This window comes from Dipodomys ordii, unplaced genomic scaffold (genome assembly GCF_000151885.1).
Source record: "Dipodomys ordii isolate 6190 unplaced genomic scaffold, Dord_2.0 Scaffold24, whole genome shotgun sequence".
Taxonomy (NCBI): Eukaryota; Metazoa; Chordata; class Mammalia; order Rodentia; family Heteromyidae; genus Dipodomys; species Dipodomys ordii.
In genome coordinates, this window is record NW_012267240.1 from 14,419,876 (window position 1) to 14,441,467 (window position 21,592).

Consider the following 21,592-nt stretch of genomic DNA (forward strand, 5'->3'; position numbering starts at 1 on the left):
CATATTTCAGGTGGGGGATCTTTATAAAATATTATCATCTTTCACCAGTTTTATTTAAAACAAAACTAACATAGTTGAGGTTTTTTGAGGATACTAGTTCCTTTTCCAATAGCATTTTTGCTTATCAAAAGAAAGAAAGAATTATGTCCTTACACTGAGACAATTTTAAGGAGATTCTCTTATTTCTCTGGGGGAAATTTAAGTGAAGAAAACATACTAACAACAAAAAACAGTGTGGTAGATCCCACCTGTAATCCTAGCTCTCAGCTGCTCAGGAGGCTGAGGCAGTGGGATTGAGAGAGTTCAATGCCAGAATTAGCTCCATCATGAGTTCAAGACTTGCCTGGGCTACTTTATGAGGCCCTGTTACCCTCCCCGCCCCCCGCCAAGAAAAATTAGCAAACAAAAAATCAAAAGAAATCAACACACACACACACACACACACATACACCCCCCTTCCTTTACAAGTAGAAAAGAACACTATAATGGAAATAATAGAAAGTCTTCTTTATAAATTTTCAAAGAAAATATAATAACACAAAACAAATATGTAGATGTTCAATGCACAAACCACAATCAAAAACATATATTTTCAAAGTAGTACTCTATTTTATGCTGCAAAGTCCTGATCTGACAAGTGTCAATGGGGAAATGCTAGAGAAAGAAGCTTTGGGACTGAACTTTAACATGGGCTCTACGCTTAGTAGAAAGAGTAGGAAGAAAATAGAACTTTTACAAGACCTGGACTCCATTTCTTTGGACTCGTTGGAGGGTAGAATGGTAACAGAAAGTCTCATGGGTAGTTTTTGGAGGTGTTTGAAAACTCAAAAGGAAGATACTTGTTCCAACTAACGCAGAGCAGCAAATTAGAGGCCCCTGTCTGTGCTGGGTCTGTCATGGAGCAGCCATGCCCACTTTCTGGAGCAACTTTGATGGTGAAAGCAGCAAAAAGACAGAATGAGAACCAGAAGTTCAGAAAAACCTTCCAAACAATGACGGTATTGCCCAGAGGGAGGAGATTTTTTTCCATTTCTGTAAGCCAAGGGGCACGACCACAGCATTAACTACAGTGGTTGGTGCACGATAGAAATGTTAAAAGCATAAGTAACCATTTAAGGAGAGAAAAAGTCACTCCCGCAAAAATCAGGCTTATCATTTTTTAATAACTTCTGGTTAAAGTTTTTTTTTCCTAAGTGATTTAGCCAATTGAGTAACCATTACGAGAGCCAGAATTTAGTTGTTTTGAATTAATAAAACTAAAACTATAAAAAGACCTGATTAGGTGCTGGTCAGACACGATGCCAAACCTTTCTGAGAAGCATGGAAGGGTAAAGATTTAATTGGGAAGCAAATCCATACTTTGTTCAAGCAAGTTAAAAAAAAAAAAAAAAGAAATGTACCAGATTTGAAAGCAAAAAAATTCAGTTTGCCAAAGGCTTATTTTCCTAAAGGTAGTAAGACTGTTTAGTCGAGGCAGATATGGAAAGTAAATTGTAAAGATTTGGTCTGAATTTTGCAACTTGATTTCACTTCTATTTTGATGTTTGGTTTCATGTTGAAGTGATGATTTCTAATAGGTGAGTAAAGATACAAACAGGAAGTGGCAACTGGGGGAGAAATCAGCAGCCTTGTGTAGGATACCCTGGTGATCTGAGACAAGAGGAAGGAGAAATAGTCATAAGCTATTACATGTTGTATTGAAGTCAAGAGAGGCTAGAATAATGGCAGAGGTCAGCAATCAACCTGGTGACATTCCCCACGGGGTGAGTGCAGGTCAGGGTTGAGAAGTATCCCTTGGAGATTAGACTGCAGTGTGGAAAGGCCTGAAGAGAGAAAGTGGTATGCATTGAGTTTTCTGGAGCAAATCAGAGGGAAAAGCAATGGCCTCTTTTCTGTAGTCCTTGAAAGTTGCTTTTTCTACTGTGTCCTCACATGGTAAAGCTCTCATGAGAATGCTTGGAAATATAATATTTAATCTTACTTTCCATAGCTATGGTGATACTTCCACAGTCTCACAAGCCCTGATGTTATAAACAATGATCTTTCTCTCTCTGTATCTCTTTGCTGGTTTAAACACAAGGCCTGGGTGCTGTCCATGAGTTTCCTTTTAATGCTCTCCCACTTAGGCCATGGCGCCACTTCTGGCTTTTTCTGTGTAGTTTATTAGAGATAAGAGTCTCGTAGACTTTCCTGCCCGATCTGGCTTCCAACCTAGATCATTAGATCTGAGCCTCCTGAGTAGCCAGGATTTATTATTCAGATTTTCAATTTCTTCTTTACCTTTCCTTACTTGTCACCATCTTGCATTTTCTCCTCTCCTACTTTCTGCCCTCTTCCCCTTTTCCACTAAAGGCAGTTTCAAGTCCTTTTTTTGTTTTTTCTTTGGTTGAAGGGCTTGAACTCTCAGCTTGGGCTCTGTCCCTCAGCTCTTCAGCTGAAGGCGAGCCTCTACCACTTGAGCCACAGCACCACTTCCAGTTTTCTGGTGCTTTATTGGAGATAAGAGTCTCACTGACTTTTCTGCCTGGGCTGGCTTTGAACCATGATTTTCAAATCTCAGCCTCCTGAGTAGCTAGGATTACAGGCATGAGCCACCGGCATCCTACTCAAGTCCTCTTGATTGTGCCCTTGACTTCTCTCAAGTGCATTTCCCTCTAGTCTTCATAAGATGTATTTTATCTCTTGCCTGATCCTTGCTGAGTTCATCTTATCCACCAGACATTAGTATCATTGCTTTTTATATTCCAGGTCCTCTTTTTTTTTTTTTTTGTCAGTTATGGGACCTAAACTCTGGGCCTGGGCGCTGTCCCTCAGCTCTTCAGCTCAAGGCTAGCGCTCTACCACTTGAGCCACAGCACCACTTCCCAGCTTTTTCTGCTACTGTGGTGCTGAGGAATCGAACCTAGGGCCTCATGCATGCAAGGCAAGTGCTCTATCACTGAGCCACCTTCCCACCTCCAGGTCCTCTTTTCAATCACAAAATAATGTATTTCAAATGAAAGATGTCCAAAATATACCACCAGTGTCCCTGAGTCCTTCCGATTGCTGCCCATGTTTTCTGTATTAGTAGTCAAAACAGTATTCTCTATTCCACAACTGCAAAATACCGAATCCATGAGATGTGGGTAGTTAATGCAGTCCCAGCTGTTGTGATGGAAAGCGCAGAAACCTGCTGAGGCTCTGAGCATCAATTCAATCTAATAAACACAAGTTCGTTTCCCAATCACATCAGAATCTAGAGCAGGTAGTCTTGGCCTGCTACGTGGAGATTCATGCACCCACATAAAAAGGAAGTCGAGTTAGGGGAAACCACATAGTAGATGCTGCCACAAATGTCGACAGACAATTCAGAAATAAAATACCTATGTCCTAATGGATCTGGGAAGAGTTGAATTAAACACAGTTAAATAGGTTTGTTGTTTGGGTTTGCTGGGGTTTTGGTACTTCCCCAATCTGTCACTATCCTAATTAATACTCATGGTGAGATTCGTCAGTAAGTAGAATATATTTTAGATACCTTAAGTTCAGAGGTAGAATTGTCTATCACGTTTTTCTTGTTGGGAAGGAAACAGATACTAATTGATGGAACAATAGAAATGTACCACAGGATGTGTCAAGTGCTGAGAGGGAAAGCTAAAGGCTTGTGGGTAGGTCAGTGACGGCATTTTTGTGACACTGAGGTGTCTGGAAGCTTGAGGGGTCTCTATGGGTTGAGTTTCAGTGACCTCCTCCAGCATTAAGAGGCCTCTTGCAGGCAGGTACAGTCAGATCCACACTTGTAGAAGCAATGACTAACTGCAAGAATCTTTGGGGGGAGGTAAAATAATTGTGGAGGCTCAGCAAATGTATGCTGTAGACCAGGTATGTGGATCACGGGTCCAAGTCCCAGAGGGAGAACGTTAACTGAAGAATCTAAGAGCACTTAATAGATACAATTGACAGAGATGGATGAGTGATTAGTGTCTTGGATACCCAGGGAATGGATGGAAGACATCCAGACCCAGCTCATAGAGCTAGACACAGATATATCAGCAGTCAGAATGGCCTCCCTCAGGAAGGAAATGATGTGGGCTTCCATCCGTGGAATGGAATGCTATGGGGAAATGAGCATATGTAAAGAACTGGAACAAAGCCAGGCACTTAGCACACGCGTTGACCTGCTCACCCTGCTGATGTCAGAATAGCTCCTCAGCTAGACACAGACACAATTAATGACTCTTTTATCAAGATGATTAGTGTTGCTCTTGGTTTTTTTTTTTTTTTTCATCTTCAGCCTGCTTCCCTAATGCATTTTGACACTTCTGATGAGGGGTAAACGATAAATACTAAATCCAACTTTTTATTCCACATGTTTTGCTGAATCCTCTGTTAAAGTATATATGGTAAAGAAAGTTGGTAATATTACTGTCTACTATCACTGTAAATTAAAATTTTGGTTTTGTTAGTCTCTATTATTTCTCACAGAGAATAAAGACTTCCATATACTTTTTAAAATATTTTCATTGGACTGGAAAGGTGGCTCAGTGGTAGAGCGCTTGCCTTGCAATGCATGAGGCCCTGGGTTCGATTCCTCAGCACCACATAAGCAAAAAGAAAAAAGCTGGAAGTGGCGCTGTGGTTCAAGTGGTAGAGCACTAGCCTTGAGCTGAAGAGGTGAGAGACAGTGCCCAGGCCCAGAGTTCAGGCCCCACAACTGGACCCAAAAAAAAACTAAACTAAAAACTAAAATATTTTCATTATCTTTAAGTAATTGTGCAGAGGAGTTGTCATTCTCCACGCAATGTATGGACACCATGCGTCTTGATCAATGCCACTCCTCCCAACCCACCCATTCTCTCACTTTTCTTAATTTTTATTTTGAAGTATTGAATTTTTTTTGCCATTTAACAAAACAGTTTATGTATGCAGTGCATCTTGATCTGTGTTATCACGTTGACATCTTCACTGCCTGTTTGGGGGGAAAAAAAGCAATTACTAATGAAGAAACAAGAAAAAATTGTCTTAAATAGTTGACACTTTTCAAAATATTGATTCATTAAAGCTCTACAAATCTCCATGTCTAGAACTCGGCACAGATCACATTTGCCCAGATGCTAAGAATAGCAACTAAGAATTAATGCCCAGCACAGTGTGTTAACCAAAATTAATCCAATTTTATTTTTACAAACACATACTTTTGTGTGTTAGTTTTACTTATTTATTTTGCTTTCTAAAAGCGTTTTGCACTAAGTAAGAAGCTATCCATTGCAAAATAGTTTGCAAGGTAGTGATGAACATGGATTGCCAGAGTGGCCAGTGGGTAAAAACCAGGGTTTCCTTCCCTCATCTCACTTTTACTACAAAAGCCAGCGGGATTCTTAGACTGACTATAAGCAGGCCCATAGTGAACAAGTCATTCTCTGGTTGGAATAATACTGCTATGCGGAAGAGATTTTGTGTCCTAGCAGCACTAGGTCTGAGTGCTTTCCTCCCTACACACTTCCTGCATAGATGACTCAACACTTCCTGGAACTGTCTGTCAGAGGAAGTTGGTTTCTAGAACTATTGCCTTCTGCTTAGAGTTGAGAGATAAACTACTACAATTCTGAGAACAGCTGCAATTCAAGGCCAGGCATGAAGTATACCAAATGATACAGTTTTCACCTTGACACCAGAAAGTAGTCTCGCTCTCTACCAGAATGATCTACTTTCAAAAGATGTTTAAAGTTGAATACCATTGAAATAGATTTTTGGCAAGTATGAAAACAAAACAGGGAAACCTGTTGGAGCTACTACATTTTTGTGGGGTACAAGAAATGTGATAGAAGGGATGATATCAATTGGAATATCATATAAACTTGTGAAGGTGAACAGTGAAACTTCCCATAATAAAAGCTACCTACATTATTGAACTATTAACATATAATTTTCAAATTATAGGAGCATAATAGGCAAACTATTAGTGAATATAAGTTAACTAATACAAGTAAGTCAACATTTTAGCTTATATTATGGAAATTACAGTCATAACTAATATAAGCTAGTTATAGATTTTTTAAGTTTAAAAGGAAGAATATCCATTAAGCCAAACTCTGCAGTGTCAGCTAGCGTGTCGAGAGGCATTTTACAGAAAATTTGGCTCCATCCTTGCCTGAATAAAATGTTAGTTTTAATTATAAAAATTAATTTTAATTGAAAAATTAGTTTTAATTACAAAAATTTTAAAATCTGAGCATGATCAAAAATTAAAAAAAAAAAGACTATAGTTTTTCTGGCCATTCTCAGAATGAAGGATTTTCACATGTGATGGCATTAGTTTACTGCCCTAATGAGGTAAAAGCAACAGAGAGCTTTTACCTTGGGCTTAAAAATACACTGTTTCAATTCTCAATGTTCTCTCAAACAGGAAGCCTAGGATCAGGATGAATAAGAATGAAGCCTTTAAGTCTTTTAGTTGCTCCCTACCCCCTTGCCTGTGATTCCACCTTGCTTTGATTCTCAGACAGACCAACAGACAATGTATATGAGTCTTTTCCACTATACAAGCAAGCCCTTGCATGGATAAGAATAATTGATTGGAATGCTGCATTTTAGTTAAATTATTTTGGGGTTTTTAAAAATCTTATGTAGTTGTATAAAGGAGTTTCAACTCAACATGTCAGCTTATGAGTCCAATGCAGGGTGATCTTTGTCAATTCCTTCCTCATTCTCCTATATCTCTCCCAACTTGAATTTTAAATTTTAGTACTGCTGCCTGTGGAGTTTGGTTAGCCATTCCCACTTGTTTTTGTGTTTGTTTGTTTGTTTGTTTTTTGATTGGTAATAGAGCTTGAACCCTGGGCCTGAGTGCTCTTCAGCTCTTCAACTCCAGTTTTCTGATAGTTTATTGAAGACAAGTGTTTCCTGGCTTTTCCTGCTGGCTTTGAACCATGAATCTTAGATCTCAGCCTCCTGAGTAGCTAGGATTACAGGCATGAGCCACCAGCCCCAGGCCCTACTCGTCTTTTTTTTTTTATTAATTTTTTTATTGTAAAGATACTATACAGAGGGTTACAGTTACATTAGTGAGGTAATGAGTACACTTCCTCTTGAACATTGTTAGCCCCTCCATTGTTTTCCCCCTACCATCCCCTCCCTCCCTCCCTTCCCCAGGTTCTTTTTTTTTTTTTTTTGATTGTGATTACTACTCGTCTTTTTTAATTGGGAAAGATTTCCAATTGCAACATTATGGATTTGGGTTTTTGTTTTTTCCAGTTATGGGGTTTGAACTCTGGGCTGGGGTACCATCCCTCAGCTCTTTAGCTTAAGGCTAGTGCTCTGCCACTTGAGCCACAGTACACTGAGTTCAATCCCCATGACAAACCAAAAAAAAAAAAAATGCATTAGTCAGAGTGGATAGCAATCAGCCAGAACACAGAAAGGGGGCTATGTGGTATGTTTGAGACAGATCTCTGATTCAGAGTGACACCAACTAATTCAGAATGTGGTCTCTTAATGGTTTCTTGCTCTCAGGCAGAGCCTAGCATTGAGTAATTGTTAACTTTAGATGAGTCTTCACATTTCCTGCCTAGCCTATGGCCACATGGCAGTATGGCTTCTCCTGTGTCTGGGGAAGTAGAGTATGGGAGTTCGTGGTGAGCGGCCATGTGTGTAGCCTGGGAAAGAGCCAGTCCCCGGCAGAGGCCATCCTGGTGCCCTGGAGCTGGGCATCTACCCCTTTCTTTTGCTTCAGCCTTCTCCTAGTTTAACCCTCCACAACTTGATTATGTAGTTCCTCCCCGCACCGCAGTTTTTCTCATCCACAATGAAAGCCTTGAATCCTGCTCTCTAGCTCTCTTCTGCTCATTCTGCTTTTGATATAAGAACACTTACTAAGCTCTTCCTTTTTAATGGTTATTATAAAGGTGGTGTACAGAGGAGTTACAGTTACATGTCAGGTAATGAGTACATTTGTTTTTGGACAATGTCACCCCTTCTCTTCCAGTTTTCCCCTCTTGTTCCCACCTGCAAACTGTATAGTTCATCTTGAACACAGTGTCTAGAGAGTACGACTGCTACATTTGTTCACTCTTTGCCCTACCATTACTGTGTCACCCTTTCCCTCCCAAACACAGATAAACAAACAAGACAAAAACAGCAACAAAGAAAAAAAAAACTTACTCTCCCAGAATGCTTGGAGCCCTGTGTTCATCACCAGCACCAGTAAATTAGTTAATAAAAAAAATAGATATTTTAAAAATAGACGGCAAAAAATGCCATCGATCCTGTTGGGATCCATTTGTGGAAGGGGGCAGATCGCAGCAAGGGTTCCCAAGAGCCTCTCGAGCTCCAGTGGTTATGCAGCTGGAATTGGTTGGAGGCAGGCAAAGCACGGCTGCCTTTTCCTCCGGACATTTTTTTCTTGCTGTTTGGCTCTGCCTTAATCCCCTTCACCATGGCAGCTCTGGTAGTGTCAAAGCTTTTCTGCCTCTCTTGACTTCCTTCCTGGACAATCAATCCTCCCCAAACCACAGACACACACACACACACACACACACACACACACACACACACAAAATGCCTATCCTTACTTACCTGGGATGATTTGTGTTGGATGCTGTACCAGGCACATCAGGAATGGCCTTTGTCTCCACACAAAACCAGGTTGCCATAGCAACACACGGCTGATCTCTGGCTTGATTCATTGCTTCCCCATCTGCCCTGCCAGTGATGATTTCTATGAAGTGTTCTACATGAGTCAGCTTTGGTGTTTCTATACCCATCACATTTCTTTCCTCAAAGCTACTTTAGAGCAGTTTATTGGGGGGTGGGGACAAGGAAGGAAACTTAGTTCCTTTTTCTCTGACCAAAAGGTACAAAAATATTTTGAGTACATTCTTCACACCTCACCTCATACTAAACTTCTTACATAGTTTATATCATTTGTCACAACCTTGTAAGTACCATTCTAATGCCAAATTTAATAATGTTTCACTTGGAGAAGTTTCCACAGGACTATGTCCTAAGTGAATTTTCAAACTTGGTTGTCAGCCTAGAGCCTGACCCTCACTCTGGTATCCCATCTCTATAAGAAAATGCTGGGGCTGGGAAGTTGGCTCAGTGATACAGCACTTGCCTTGCATGCCTGAGGCCCTGGGTTCGATTCCTCAGCACCACATAAGCAAAAGAAAAAAGCCGGAAATGGTGCTGTGGCTCAAGTGGTAGAGCCCTAGCCTTGAGCTGAAGAGCTGAGGGACAGCTCCCAGGCCCAGAGTTCAGGCCCCACAACCAGACCAAAGAAAAAAAGAAAAAAGAAAATGCTGTTCTGATGCCATTTTAAATTAATAACATGAACTTCTAAGTGCCTTCCTCAGAATTCATCAAGTACAATTCTGGTAAATATAACTACCCTCTTTTCATTGACTGGAAGTTTTGTTCTCTACCAAGATAACGGATTCTCTCCACCACACCCAAGTTCCCCCCTCATAGCAAATGAATTGGTTCAGTTACCACTTACAGGATAAAGTTCAAAGGATAATGTTTCCCCTAAGATTTTCAAAGATTTATAAACAGAAATGGGCCAAAGGTTTTCCAGAAATCTTTCCTATTGTATTCATCTCATCAAAAAGGAATTCTTGGTTTCTTTCTTTTATATTGGCTATGTTGAATTAGCTCGTAAAAATTAATCTCTCTCACTATTAAAAAAGGAATTTCTAGAAACACTTGAACAAAGTAAAATAATAGTTAAAAAAAAACATGAATTGCGTGCTCCAATGATTCTTCTCCTTCAGTTTGTAGAATTAAGACTGAATTTTTCATTCCCTTGCTGGGTTGACATCACTTTCCATGGTGAAACTGCTGATTTGCTTTTTGTGTAAGGAAATTTTTCCTGAGGATGTTGTCAGTGTCTGTGTGCATATGAAAATGCTGTGCATAGTTTATTGATGTTGGATTGTTTTGTATTCTGTTCTCTTTAGTTCTGTGTTAGCATTGTTTAAACTGTGTCTCCTTAACCAATCAGTCAAACATTAAAGACTATAGGGCTATAGGATTTTCTTTCTTTCTGTCTTTCTTTCTTCCTTCCTTCCTTCCTTTCTTTCTTTCTCTTTCTCTCTCTTTTAATTTCTTTCTTTCCCTCTCTCCTTCTCCTCCCCCCCTGTCTCCCTTCCTTCCTTTCCCCCTCACTTTCTTTCCCTCCCTCCCCCCCCGTCTCTTTCATTCGTCCATCATGGGGCTTGAACTCTGGGCCTGGGCACTGTCCCTCAGCTCTTCAGCTCAGGATTATAGCTCTACCACTTGAGCCACAACACCACTTCCAGTTTTCTGGTGGTTTATTGGAGATAAGAGTCACAGAATTTCCTGCCCAGGCTGGCTTTGAGCCGTGATCCTCAGATCTCAGCCTCCTTAGTAGTAGGATTATAAGTGTGAGCCACCGGCACCCAACCTCTTTTTTTTTAACTTGTCATTGTACATCTATTAAATCTTGATTAGGGTTTCAAGAATGACTACAATAGGTTTTGAAAACAGACATCACTATTGATTTGAGGTTTCCCAGAGATACAGTTCACAGTTAATTGTTGAGCTCTAATATATCTGACCATTTCAAAATGAACAACAGTTTATTGAACAATGTCAGTTTTTAAATCTTGGCATTTCCATTAAAAATGAATTGTAGTTAGGACTTGATGAGAATTCAACAGTTGTATGTGGAGTTAAATTAGTTTAAGAAATTTATTTAATGAAGCCGGGCGCCAATGGCTCATGCCTGTAATTCTAGCTACTCAGGAGGCTGAGATCTGAGGATCATGGTTCAAAGCCATCCTGGGCAAGAAAGTCTGTGAGACTCTTATCTCCAATAAACCACTAGAAAACCAGAGTGGTGCTGTGGCTCAAGTGGTAGAGCGCTCGCCTTGAGCTGAAGAGCTGAGGGACAGTGCCCAGGCCGAGTTCAAGCCCCATGATCAAAAAAAATATTTAATGAAAAATATGAGTTGTTGGGCAGTGTAAACTAGGAAGAAGTGTATTTTTAAAAATAAACTATGGGGCTGGGAAGGTGGCTCAGTGGTAGAGCGCTTACCTTGTATGCATGAGGCCCTGGGTTCGATTCCTCAGCACCACATAAGCAGAAAAAAAAAGCCAGAAGTGGCGCTGTGGTTCAAGTGGTAGAGTGCTAGCCTGGAGCTGAAGAGCTGAGGGACAGTGCCCAGGCCCAGAGTTCAGGCCCCACGACTGGATCCCCCCCCCACACAAAAAAAATAAACTATGCATTATCTTTAGTTATACAAAGGTATATCATTCAAAACATCCATTTATAAGCACAATACACCTTGATTGATGTCACCGCTTTAATCATTCTCCCATACCCCTCCCAACCTAGCTCCTCCCCTCACTCCTAGTTTGTGTTTTAATTGGTAATTCCAACATGGGTTTTGAAACGAAAAATCAACCTATTCATATCGATGCTCATATGTATGTGCTACTTAGTATTTCTCATTCATTGTAGTTATTAACTTGAAAGTCATAAAAGAACTTAGCACATGAACAGTATATATCTGTTCTTAGAGTTCTGGGGTATGTTGAGTCCTGTGGGGGAACCACGCACACATTGCTGGATCTGGTTATTCCTAACCCACCTAAAACATTCTTAATCTTGCAAGAGTCAGGCTGTCTCTGTCAGTGCTCAGCCATCCTGTGTGTCTTCAGTTTTATGTTTTCCACCTGGTTTGGATCCTTAGCATCTGCAGGAGGCTGCAGATCATTTCCCATTGTTACTGGAGCCTAGATGTACTCGTTGTGTCAGATTTTCAGACTCATGCAAAAGATGTAGATGAACATGGGTCAGTATGGTTAAGGAAAATTTCCTTCCTCTTTGAATGTTGAACACATGCTTGAGGTAGTTCAAATCAGGATGGTAGTTTGTGGGGAAACTCACTTTAGAAAAATCTTAAATGAGTAGTCACTTTTAGAGAATAATTGAGAACATTCAACACAGGAGATCTTGCCATGTCCAGATATTCTTTCTGAAATCCACTCAATAATCAACTTGAAAATGTATCATTTCTATCATTATACAAATGAGAATACCTGTAAACATAGTTATACCAATTAGACCTGCATACTCAGGATGAGAATCTCCCTCTTGCCCTGCTTAGTTTTCATTAGCTTCCTTTAAATAACTCAGAACTTCACATATTGTTCACTCAGAGTAAATCTCTGGTTCTTGTTCTAAAAGCAGAAGAAACTGGGAGCTTGCCAGTAGTCTCAGTGACTCACAGCTGGAATGTCATGTGGTTAACATTCTGCTCTGAAAACAGAATAAAGAGCAGCAAGACACCAACTGTTTCCATGGCAATCGGTATTTGTGTACTTTGAAAAATGACTGTTACTTTTTGTGCGGTAAATTTACGCGGGAATGAATTACAGGGGTGACGTTTGCCATCTGTGTGGCTATAAACAAACCCCTTGATTTAATAAAGTGTACATGTCAAAAGGACATAAAACTGGGAGTTATACGCTTTTTTTTCTCCCCTCCCTTTCATCCAGGCATTGTTTTGCACTAATTAATTCATTAACTTATTCCACATTTCAGATAATCCATTTGGTTTTTATTTCAATACATGATTCTCTTCAAAACCAAAAAGAAACAACAGTCATTCATAGGTTTCCCTGCCAAGCCTTCTCTCTCCTATTCCTATGACAAGACCACTAAACATTGAGTTCTAGGGGTCTCCTTTAACAAAGTAATCTATCTGAAGGGAGGAAAAGAAGTCCCCTCTAAGTCATGTGAAATGTCATTGCTCTTAACCTTGCTGAATTCAAATGTAAAATTACTGCTCTTGATCTCCTCTAGAAGGGAAAAATGATCCCTCAACCTTTGTGTGACTTTAGAAAGATCCATGCAGTTTAGGCAATTAGAGTTACAGAGGAATTGTCCCTTAAGTTTTTCTGGATGAAGATGAAATTATTTCTGCTTTGCTCACTACACTGAATCTAGATCTAAAGCTAGGAATCCAAGGTGGATGTTGGTATCATATTTTTTTTGTTTACTTTATCTCCAAAGACTATTGCATATGTCTTGTAGTTTTGGTGTAGATTGGACACAACAGAGTTAGTGAAAACCTGGAAGCTAAGATAAATACCTAAGATAAATACCGCATACTTTTTACGCTTTTCTTTTTGTTTCCCTCATTGTCTTTCCCTCATTACAGCTTCTGTCAAGTATATAAACTATTAGCAACTTGATTTTTAAAAATCACATTTTTAAGGGGCAGGATTTATTTCATGTGGAGCTGAAGCGGTAAGCTTAAAGAATAAGCTTCAAAACTGCATCCTTTTGCTCCAATTGTTATCGTTTGTGATGGAAGGTAAAATGATACAATGGACCTCTAAACTTCTCTTGTTTTTTTTTTTTTTTTGGTTTGTTTGTTTTGTACCAGTCTGAGGACTTGTTCTCAGGACTGGTACCATCCTTTGCCTTTTTTGCTCAAGCCTGTGGTCTACCACATGAGCCATAGCTCCACTTCCAGCTTTTTGGTAGTTGATTGAAGATGAGTCTCATAGACTTTTTTGCTCTGGCTTTGAACAGCAATCCTCACACCTCAGCCTCTAAGTAGCTAGGTTTATAGACATGAGCCACTAGTACCCAGCTGAGCTTCTCTCTCTCTCTCTCTTTCTCTCTCTCTTCCTCTTCCCCCCATTCTCCCTCTCCCTCTCCCTTCCCTCTCTCTGCAGTTGTGGTGCTTGAAGATGAGTGTCTTGGCACTGTCCCTGAGCTCTTTTGCTCAAGGCTAGGACTCTACCACTTGAGCCACAGCACCACTCCAGTTTTCTGCTGGTTAATTGGAGTAAGAGTCTCAAGGGCTTTCCTGCTGGGCAGGCTTTGAATCACAATCCTCAGATCTCAGCCTCCTGCACAGTTCGGATTACAGGGTTGAGCCATCGGCTGAGCTGCTCCTTTTACATAGGCGCCAACTTCTCAAATCCAATAAGGATGCAAAACTGATATTCAGCCAGTTTGAAAACTCAATGAGAACAGGCCAAGATTTAGAAACCGAGATTTATTTATTTTATTTATTTATTTTTTTGCCAGTCATGGGGCCTGAACGTGGTGCTGAGGAATGGAACCCAGGGCCTCATGCATGCAAGGCAAGCACTGTACCACTGAGCCACCTTCCCAGCCCCAACTGAGATTTATTATGAGCCTGAGCAAGGCCTCAACCTGGTTCACCCTTCCGTGGAGAGGTACTAAGGACCCAGACTCTATGCTGTCTAAGATGGTTAGGCCGAAATGTAGAAGTCTGGTTGTGATAGCTATACACAGTTCAAGTAGTAGTGCAGATTAAACCCTTAAAAAATACCCGCACTTCGGTGGGAATCATTGTGTTCATTCATTTGGGATGTAGTGGGAACCTGTCCTCATTAACGTTCTGCTGCAAGCAGTGAGAAAAAGGCTTGGGCTGATCCGGGCTCTAAGGAAATTCATAATTACTAGGGGCAATAAGACACCATGGCTCTAATTAGAAAGCAGGGGGATGTGAGCATTTGTACAGAAGAAGTCCAGATGAAAAGCTAAGGAGCGTGAAAGGAAAATTAATTTAATCAAGAGATTTGTAAAGTCAGATGATAGAGTTTTTTATAATATTAATATCTTTCAAAGAACATGTTTCTGGCCTAACATTTCAGTAAATGCAGTTTGCATTTGATTGGGTTCATGTTATATGCTCACCCAGAGAAGCATGCCAACTCACATAACTTCATGGGGACAATTTCCAAGAGAAGAATCAAGAGAGTCCATGCAACTGTGGACTTCTCTGGGCAATGTATCCCAATGGCAGCAAAAACACAACGTTTAATGTGGACAGCAAGGAGATGAAGAAGCAAAATAATGGTCTCCATCCCAAGGAAGCCAATCTTTTTCTATTGTCATTGTCTCCCACGTGAACACAGAGTATATTCTTGTTGGTCCAGAGATTTGAATTCTGGGCCTCACATACTTGGCAGGTAAATGCTTTATTACTTGAATGATGCCCTCAGCTCTTTTTTGCTTTAGTTACTTTTTGGATAGGTTCGTTCATTTTTGTCCAAGCTGTACAACTTCATACCATCTCCCTCAGATATCGATTGAGATGAAGGTCTCATGAACTTTTTTTGGGGGGGTGGGGTGGGTAGGGGTGATCCCTTGTAATAACATCTTCCCGATCTCTGTCTCCTAAGTGATTAGATTGCAAGTGTGAATCACCATGACCAGCTAAGTTACCTTATTTTCACATGTTTTATTACAGATAGGTATCTGATGAGGTTATTTAATAAAGCAGATGAAGGTGCACAACAGATTGTCGAATTATCTCAATGCAAAAATGAGCCAATGATTGTAACAGAAAAATTCCAAGGGAAGAAGTAATGATGTACATTCACTGTCCCTCCCCCCATTTTCATCTTCTAAGTCTCAAAGTCATCAAAATTATACAAATATGCAATCACAAAAACCCCTTTACACTATTTTACTACTATCATTATATGGAAAAATATCTGTCAAAAGTGATGTTTTATTGAAAGACATCTGTAAAACTTCCTAGTAAGATGATAATTTTATGTAAGCATTCTGTAAGAAATTTAATAATACTTCATCAAGGACCACACACAATCATCATTAGACAGGATTCCTTCCTTCCTTCCTTCCTTCCTTCCTTCCTTCCTTCCTTCCTTCCTTTTGTCCACCTCTCCCTCCTTCTCCCCCTCCCCCAATCTCTTATAAAATCCTTGGGAAAAACAACTTAAGAAAAATTTATTTGGGTTCATGGTTTCTGTTCTTCATGGGGGAAGATATGACAGATATGACTCTGCTCACACCAGAGTGGCCAGGAAAGAGAGGAGATCCTGGGAATAACTGTGCTCCAGGTTTTCTCTTATCCCACCTTTTATACTATCCTGAGTCCTTCAGCCAATTGGATGGTGCTGTTCACCTTCAGGGCAGGTCTTTCCCCTGTGGTAATCCTTTCTGGAAATACCCTCAACAAACAGGACATTGCCACTGGACTCCTCTAGGCTTTTCTCAATCCAATCAAGTGGGCAGTCAACCTTAAACATCACAGTGATTAATTCCCTTGATTTTAATTTTTAAACAAAGATTGAAGGTACCAAACAGGTATTTATACTGGCAAAAGAATTGAAACCATCTTTAGTGAGAAATAAAACTAATGTAAATGCAACGTATCAGCAGCCACCAGTGACCTTGTGCTCCTGTCAAAAATGTTTACCTAGATAATTCAGTGACATACTCGAGACAATAAGGAACAAAATGAGATATATAACCCCAATTTATATGTATATGCATACAGAGAAATACACACCTGTACTAATGTGTGTATAGCATATATATGTATTTGTGTATATATGTATATATATATTACATATACATGAAAATATACACACACAAAAATTATTGATGAAAGGACTTTATGGTACAATCTTCAGACTGATTAATCTTCATTTCTTTCTTGGATGGCTTTTTTTTTTATAGCTGAGTGTTTATTAGGTAAGTTATAGCTTATGATGATAACACCCGGTATTCTTTGAGCAACTCTTTTGTGTCATTACTATACGAAGACAGCTCATTCCACCAGGAAGTGCCCTATTCTGAGTCTGGATTGTAATTTGGATTTGTTAAGTTGACAAATTGAAAGTTTAAGAGTTGGGAATCTGGGCTGGGAAGGTGGCTCAGTGGTAGAGTGCTTGCCTTGCATGCCTGAGGCCCTGGTCTCGATCAAAAAAAAAAAAAAAGAGTTGGGAATCTGATCCACCTCGCAACTCTGCTGCATACAATTATGTTTACTAGATTCTTTTTTTTTTGTCAGTCATGGGGCTTGAACTCTGGGCCTGGGTGCTGTCCCTGAGCTCTTCAGCTCAAGGTGAGCACTCTACCAATTGAGCCACAGCACCACTTCTGGTTTTCAGAGTGGTTTATTAGAGATAAGAATCTCAAGGTCTTTCCTGCCCAAGCTGACTTTGAACCACGATCTTCAGATCTCAACCTCTTGAGTAACTAGGATTATAGGCATGAGCCATCAGCATCCAGCTATTTACTAGATTCTTAAGTGTAATGTCTTATATTCCACCCACCTCAGCAGATTTATCACTGAATTTGAACCAAGTATCAGCTAGCTTATACTGGATGAGCAGGCTTGACTTTTTCCTTCTACAAACCTTGTTAGAGATTTTTATATTAAAAAAAAATGTCTCTGATTTCAGCTGTATGATGGACCAAATCGGATCGGGCGCTACTGTGGAACACAGAATCCCCCAGCAGGGAGCACCACAACCTCCCGCCTTCACGTGCTGTTCCATACTGATAGGTACAATCACCAAGAGAAGGGCTTTCAGATGCAGTGGTTTGTTCATGGTAAGTCTTGTGCTGATGCCAGTTGTATCAGCATTGCTTTTTGATCAAGAATTGCTCCAATCTCAATTTTCTCCTTGGGAACAAAACCATCCATATATCAGGCAACCAAGGTAGTAATCTTAGAGTGAAATTTTTGCAGAATTTGGAGCGTTAAGACTGTAGTGTTCAGAGCAGTGAAAAGTGAAACAATGAAACAGGTAACTATTAGAGTCGGTGATAAATCTATGTAGATAAGAGAGAAGGGAAGGGGCAGTTTCTAGGCTGAATAGCTACATGCTGGTCAATGATAGTGCACAGAGCTACAGAACTCAGTGCAAATGGGCTGTGATAATTATGGTCGGGGAACTTCTGGATCTTTTTAGAGTGAGTAGGTTCAGCCATAGCATGGTCAATTTATTGATCTAATAAATGTGAAGATTGTATTGATTCATCTCTACCATGTATAGCCCATTTCTACTACTCTGTGATTCAAAAGCATCATGATTTTAGTAAGTAAACCAGAGACAATCTGAAATGACATAAAAGGGACAAGAAAATCCTGCAGTAGGACTCAGATTTTCAGTGATGTGGCATATTCTTCAGCGTGGTGTTTTACAGTTGGTTATATGCACAGAATCACTTGCAATCTGGTGTGTGTATTTTGAGCTATTTCTCCTGCCATTACTAAGGATGTTGTAAAAAGGAGTATTTGTCTGGTGGGATGGGGTAAGATCTATCATCTTTCATTTCTAAGAAATTCCCAGATGATGTTGATGGTGCTTTTTTATGGAGTTCATTCCACGCAAGTTCATTCCAGGCAAGAATGGGTGTTGAGCCTGAGAAATAAGCCCATAGAAAGATAGCATTGTTAGGCACTAAAGAATCCTTTGGGCCTTCTCAAGGGGCCAGCATCCTCATGGCAGTAAGATGGTTGTTGTGGTCTCTGCAGGAGATAACTACAAATACCCAAAGGGGCCATCCCTTCTAACTTCCCCTCCCTTCCCCCCAGGACAGAAGGGATGTTAAGAGACTTGGAATCAAAGTCTCAGGAGATGATCCTGACTCTAGGTGCTCATTGGAATTTCCTGGGGGGTTATTTTTGTTTAGGTTCCAACCCTTAGAGATGGGATTCAATTGGTCAGTGACCTACTGCTGCAGTAGGAAGACTACTGTTGCAGTCCTGTAAGAATAGGTTTCAGGACCAGTGCTTTTACTGGTTGTACGTTTCTATTCAAAGGACTACTGTTCCTTCACTGCAGGCTATTCTTGGCACCCTGGCCCAAGGCTTCCCTAAGAGCTGGGTTGAGTACTCTTCACTGGCTGTGCCCAGATTATTGTATTACTGCGTTCTTCCAGCTACCATGCTGAATCCTGTGCTGAAAGGTCTGAGTTGTTGTTTGGAAGAGAGAGTTGATTTTTTTTTTCTTTAAGACTACTTCTATTTGGAATTTGTCTTCTAGGGGAGAGTGAAAGACATTCTCTGTCTTTTCTCTTTTCCTGTTTATTATTTCAAAACTTTCCCTCAGTTGCTGACAACTTGCTAAATTTAGAGCCTGAGTTATGCAATAACATTTTGCAAGTTGGGATCAAAACTGGGGGGATTTTTTTTTAACTCTGTTCTTCCCACTGCGTATAAATTTTACTTGAGAATAGTCCTCTAGAAGGCAGTTGTCAGTAGTGTACGTGAGCACAAACAATAACTGTGATATACTGTAGTCTTGCTGGGCCACAAGCATGGTTTACCCTCTGTATCTAAACTAGTGTGTTTGATTGAGATTGCCTAAGAGGTCACTAGAGAAGGTAGCATCTGAGAGAAGATCTTCAGCAGGAATAGTGGCCCCGTTGTTTTCCCACTGGGCATAAGGTAAAGAGACAGATTGTGAGCTTTCAATTAGCCATTTATTAATCATATAGACATTGAAGAACTCTCTGTTTAGTCAGAAACTGTGCTGGAGACATGGTGACTTGTGTCTTTCGATGGCATGTTTCTCCTCACCCAGAGCTCACAGATTACTGAGAGGAGTAGGTAGGTAGCAAGGAAGTAAGGACAGAAATAATTAGAAGTATGGTAAGTGCCAGGGAAGGGACCCAAAAGAATGTGATAAGGGCTGGGCAGGCAGTCAGGTTGTCTTCTAAGAGAATGAAACCATTGAACTAAAGCCCAAAACACTAGACCCCTATGATGTTTGGAAGCTGGAAGATCATGAAAGACCCAACAAGTCTAGAGAAATCCATTCAAAGGGGGCAGCCATTGAGCAGATGAGAGAGCTGAGCAATGGCCACCACATACATAGGTCACCGAAAGCAGGGACTCAGGCAGTAACCAGAGCCACATCCTTTCCCCCCCATGCAAATCCTGCAGGCTGCTTCAAAGGAGGTTTTGAGTTGGATGAGAGCAACATAGTAAATTGAGGAACTCAAAGCACAGAATCAAAGGTGAATATTAAAATCAGAGCAACATGTCACTTCGTGACAGGACTCCGTTCTGAAAAAAATGCATAGTTAGCCCATTTCATCATTGAGTGACCGTCATAGTGTATCTTTCAAACTAATCAAGACTGATGGGTTGTATCAGTAGGCCACACAATCAATGGGATCAATGTGGCAGGATCTTTTGTTCTTGACTGAAATGTCATTGTGCAGCACATGTCTATACTGTCAATTGACAACTATAGTTGTGATATTGCTGAATGTGTTTAGGTGTGTTTGTGTGTGTGTGTGTGTGTAAATGCATATAATGCACTATTGGAAGGTAAAATGTTAAAATGTTCATCTTTCAGTGCCCTACTTGGTGTCTGCTCAGAATCAGGGGAGGGCTCTAGTCTTCCAGCTTGAGCTTCCTCAGAGCTGCTGGCTAGATCAAAACCTCTTTCTTTCTTTCTTTCTTTCTTTCTTTCTTTCTTTCTTTCTTTCTTTCTTTCTTTCTTTCTTTCTTTCTTTCTTTCTTTTTCTCTTTCTGTCTCCCTCCCTCCCTCCCTTCCTCCCTTCCTTCCTTCCTTCCTTCCTTCCTTCCTTCCTTCCTTCCTTCTAAAAATCAGATCCCATTTGCAGCCCTCTCTCCTCCTACTCTTTCCCAAACTATGCAATAAGAGTGTGGAGAAGCTCCTTGCAGCTTGCTCACAGCTTGCAAGTGACATCATTTCCCGAGGGCTGCCCTGTGAGGAAGACTCTGCCATTCATTTTGCTAAGGAATGCATGGACCGAATGCATGTCTTTGTCAGCTGCACAAGCCTTCTATTTACTTTGAGAAAACGGATCTACAAATGGGCTTCCTCTGTGGGCCCATTTTGAGAATGGCTCTATCCATGGGAGATGAAGCCACATTGCAGAGGCCTTCACGCGGGCCCTCAAAGAAAGATCCCACCCTGGACAGAAAGAAATAGCCACAGTTGCCCTGCCTCCATAATCATTTCACCGTATTCACCACTGACAGCATTGTCCAGAGGCTGAATTCAGCCTTGGGGGCCCCCATTGGAGGTGCTGATGGGTATAGAGGACCGGCCACAAGTTGTGTGAATAGCTGCCTCGCAGCCAGCTGTGCACAGCACACCCCTCCCCTTTTCTGCCCGGCTCCCCAAGGGGTGCCTCCTTTCACTTGGCAATGGAATCCAGCTGGCAAACAAGGCCAAGGAGCTTTGTGAAGGCCGGGGAGACTGACATTTGCAAAAGAAGCACACACTTCAGCTGGGAGCAAGCAGAGGAAGCTAGCAGTGGCATGTGACCAGGAGATGATGTCACTCTCGTTTCCACAAAGGCAAGGGTGGCCTCTTCTTTGGGATTATGGATGACATCAGCCTCTCTAGTGGGGGGGCTGTTTTGTTTAATCTTCTTTTCAGCCATTAAGGAGATTTCTCAAGCTTTGAGAGTGTTTAGAAATTAGATTAAGGAGAATATTTTAAAAGCCATAGCCAGAATCTCCATAAAATGACTGCTTGAAAGGAGCCCAGAACCTCTGGCTATACATCCACTGCAAAAGCTTTCTATAAATGTACTTCAACATCTGCCAAGAACCGTCTCAGTGAGATCACCCATACCTCTCTCTAATCTTCCTTCCTTCCTTCTCTCTCTCTTTTATTCTCTCTCTCTCTCTCTGTCTCTGTCTCTCTTTATCCCAGGGATGCCAGTAGCTTTTGTGTTGGTCTTCCAGGAAGAATTCCTTGTAATTTTTCATGTTCATTTCTTTCTGTGACTCAGTGATATGAGATGGGGTTTCCCAGAGAGAGATTCCTCTTCGGAGCACATGGGTTTTAACTGTTG

The 21,592-nt window shown here is 40.8% G+C and overlaps 1 protein-coding gene across 1 annotated transcript in view; it reads left to right on the forward strand.

Annotated features, from left to right (window-relative positions):
* Positions 1-21,592, forward strand: part of Cubn (cubilin (intrinsic factor-cobalamin receptor)) — a 250,702-nt gene that overhangs the window by 101,567 nt on the left and 127,543 nt on the right. Inside the window, exon 28 of the mRNA XM_013014602.1 lies at positions 17,206-17,356. Within this exon, the coding sequence (XP_012870056.1) occupies positions 17,206-17,356 (151 nt within the window). The remainder of the gene's footprint in view (positions 1-17,205; positions 17,357-21,592) is intronic.